The 2,499-nt window shown below is 39.0% G+C and overlaps 1 protein-coding gene across 1 annotated transcript; it reads left to right on the forward strand.

Moving 5' to 3' along the window:
* Nucleotides 1–1,299: 1,299 nt before the first annotated feature.
* On the forward strand, nucleotides 1,300–2,259 carry LOC127681134 (olfactory receptor 51F1). Its single transcript, XM_052177099.1, has one exon. It carries the CDS (start codon nucleotides 1,300–1,302, stop codon nucleotides 2,257–2,259), a length of 960 nt encoding a protein of 319 aa, XP_052033059.1.
* Nucleotides 2,260–2,499: the final 240 nt, after the last annotated feature.

The following is a 2,499-nucleotide window of genomic DNA, read 5'->3' on the forward strand; positions in this document are numbered from 1 at the left end:
CTGGGTATATGCCCAGGAGTGGTATAGCAGGGTCCTCTGGAAGATTTATTCCCAGTTTTCTGAGGAATCACCAGACTGACTTCCAGAGTGGTAATACCAACTTGCAACCCCACCAGCAGTGGAGGAGTGTTTAACCTCATCTTTCTGAGATCTAATTACTCTCCTTTGCTGAGCTCAGTCAACTGATGTGTTCAGACTTTTATATATTAACTAAATCCTCTCATTCATTATCTAAAACTCATAACTATTACTGTATCTATAATCACAGTTTATAAATTTGTATATTTCCCTAAATTCTTCCCTTTTCAAAACACCCCCATACCTATCCCTCTATCACTGTCTTTGCCTTAACCACTAAGTTTCTGAAAATGAACCAAACTATAGCACCCCACAGTTTCTCCAACCATTGCCTAATACACTGTGAGTTTCAGTTAGTGAGTGCACCTGCCTTTCCCAAGGTCAATAACTACTCTGAACTGTCTTTTTATTTATTTATTTACACTCCAGATTTTATTCCCCCCTCCCATACTCCTGTTCTACCCTCTGACTGTTCCACATCCCATACCTCCTCCCCTCCCTCCCTTCCTGTTTCCATGAGGTTATCTCCACTCCACACCCCACCTGACCTCTAAACTCCCTGAGGCCTGCAGTTTCAATGCTTACTAAAGTTGGCTGCTCAGCACTGTTATCAACATATACACAGGAGGAAACCAGGGTCTTTCTTTTATAATGGTTCTCATAAATCATTCAGACTTTCCTAAACTTCCATAATACTCTGTCTTCATTATTTTCTCTTAATAATCCACTCTCCTTGGCTGTTCACCCATTCTGTGGGATTGAAAAGATTATTCCTACATATCTATGTCTAGAGAGTCATACCTGAAGGTCCACTCCAAACACATGGACATCTTTAAGTAGGATTCTCTTGCTCACTTTAAACCAGACATATGAAAAATAAATTTGTGCTTGGTTTCCTGTGTTCTAGTGACTCCCTCACACTGAAACATTCCTATTTTTGCATTCCTAGAAATGACTACTCACATAGAAACTTAAAAATCTATGAATATAAAGATAAATGTAAAAATGTGCATTTATGTGAGTATATTTGCTTGGTTTAACAGTAACAATTTTTTCTTTTCTAAGTGTCTGTAATTATAATTGCTAGAGTAATAAATTTTAGTTTTCTGGGCAAGAGAATTTATTTCCTAGGGTATTTTTTTCTAATCAGAAAATTGCCTAAATACTATTTTATAACAGTACAATTTGTTACTTCTTAGGATGTGTGTGCTGTAAAGGCAAATGCTACAAAAGCAGGACAGCACAGAATCCCCAAGCAACTTCACATCGAAATTACCAACCTTCCTGTTGACTGGCATTCCTGGCCTAGAGTCTGCTCATGGCTGGATCTCCATCCCTTTCTGTTGTCTTTATGCCACTGCCCTCTCTGGCAACAGCATCATCCTCTTTATCATTGTGACCCAGCATAGTCTGCATGAACCTATGTACTATTTCCTCTCCATGCTCTCTGCCACTGACCTGGGTTTGACTGTTTCTACAATGTCAACAACTTTAAGAATCCTGTGGTTTCATGCAAATGAAATCAGCTTAGATTTTTGCATTGTTCAGATGTTTTTTCTCCATGGATTCACATTTATAGAATCTGGGGTGCTAGTGGCTATGGCTTTTGATCGCTATGTAGCAATCTGCGACCCTCTTAGATATACCATGATTCTTACTAATTCTAGAATCATTCAGATGGGCTTCCTAGTGATAATGCGCTCTATACTATTAATAGTTCCACTACTTCTGCTCCTTAAACCTGTCTCTTTCTGTAAAAGGAATACCCTCTCCCATTCCTACTGTTACCATCCAGATGTGATTAAGTTAGCATGTTCAGACACTCGGGCCAATAGCATCTGTGGACTAGTTGATCTCATTCTGACCACAGGGACAGATATTCCATGCATTGTCTTATCTTACATACTGATCATTCACTCTGTCCTTACTATTGCCTCCTCTGAAGAACGGCACAAGGCCTTCAGCACCTGTGTGTCACACGTTGGAGCAGTTGCTGTTTTCTACATCCCGATGTTTAGCCTGTCTCTGGTGCATCACTATGGTCGGTCAGCGCCCAAAGTGGTCCATGCAATGATGGCCAATGTTTACCTTCTTTTACCCCCTGTACTCAACCCCATCATCTATAGTGTGAAAACCAAACAAATCAGAAAGGCTATTCTTAGTTTGCTCTTTGCAAAATGAACAGAGTACTCTCAACTTTTAAAAATCCTGGTGTGATTTTTATGTTCCAAAAGCAAATGTGGATGGAGATTCCCCATTAGTCATGGGAGTTTTCAAGTTTTCAATTTTTTTAGCAAGGGTTAATGAATATTTATATGATTTATGTTTAAAATATGCTATGCTATGCTTTGCATGAGTTTTACAGTCTAATCAGGGAAAAGTAAAGAGCTATAATGAAGAAATAAAACTATTGCTCAAAGT

The sequence above is a fragment of the Apodemus sylvaticus genome, chromosome 1, assembly GCF_947179515.1.
Source record: "Apodemus sylvaticus chromosome 1, mApoSyl1.1, whole genome shotgun sequence".
NCBI classification, from domain to species: Eukaryota; Metazoa; Chordata; class Mammalia; order Rodentia; family Muridae; genus Apodemus; species Apodemus sylvaticus.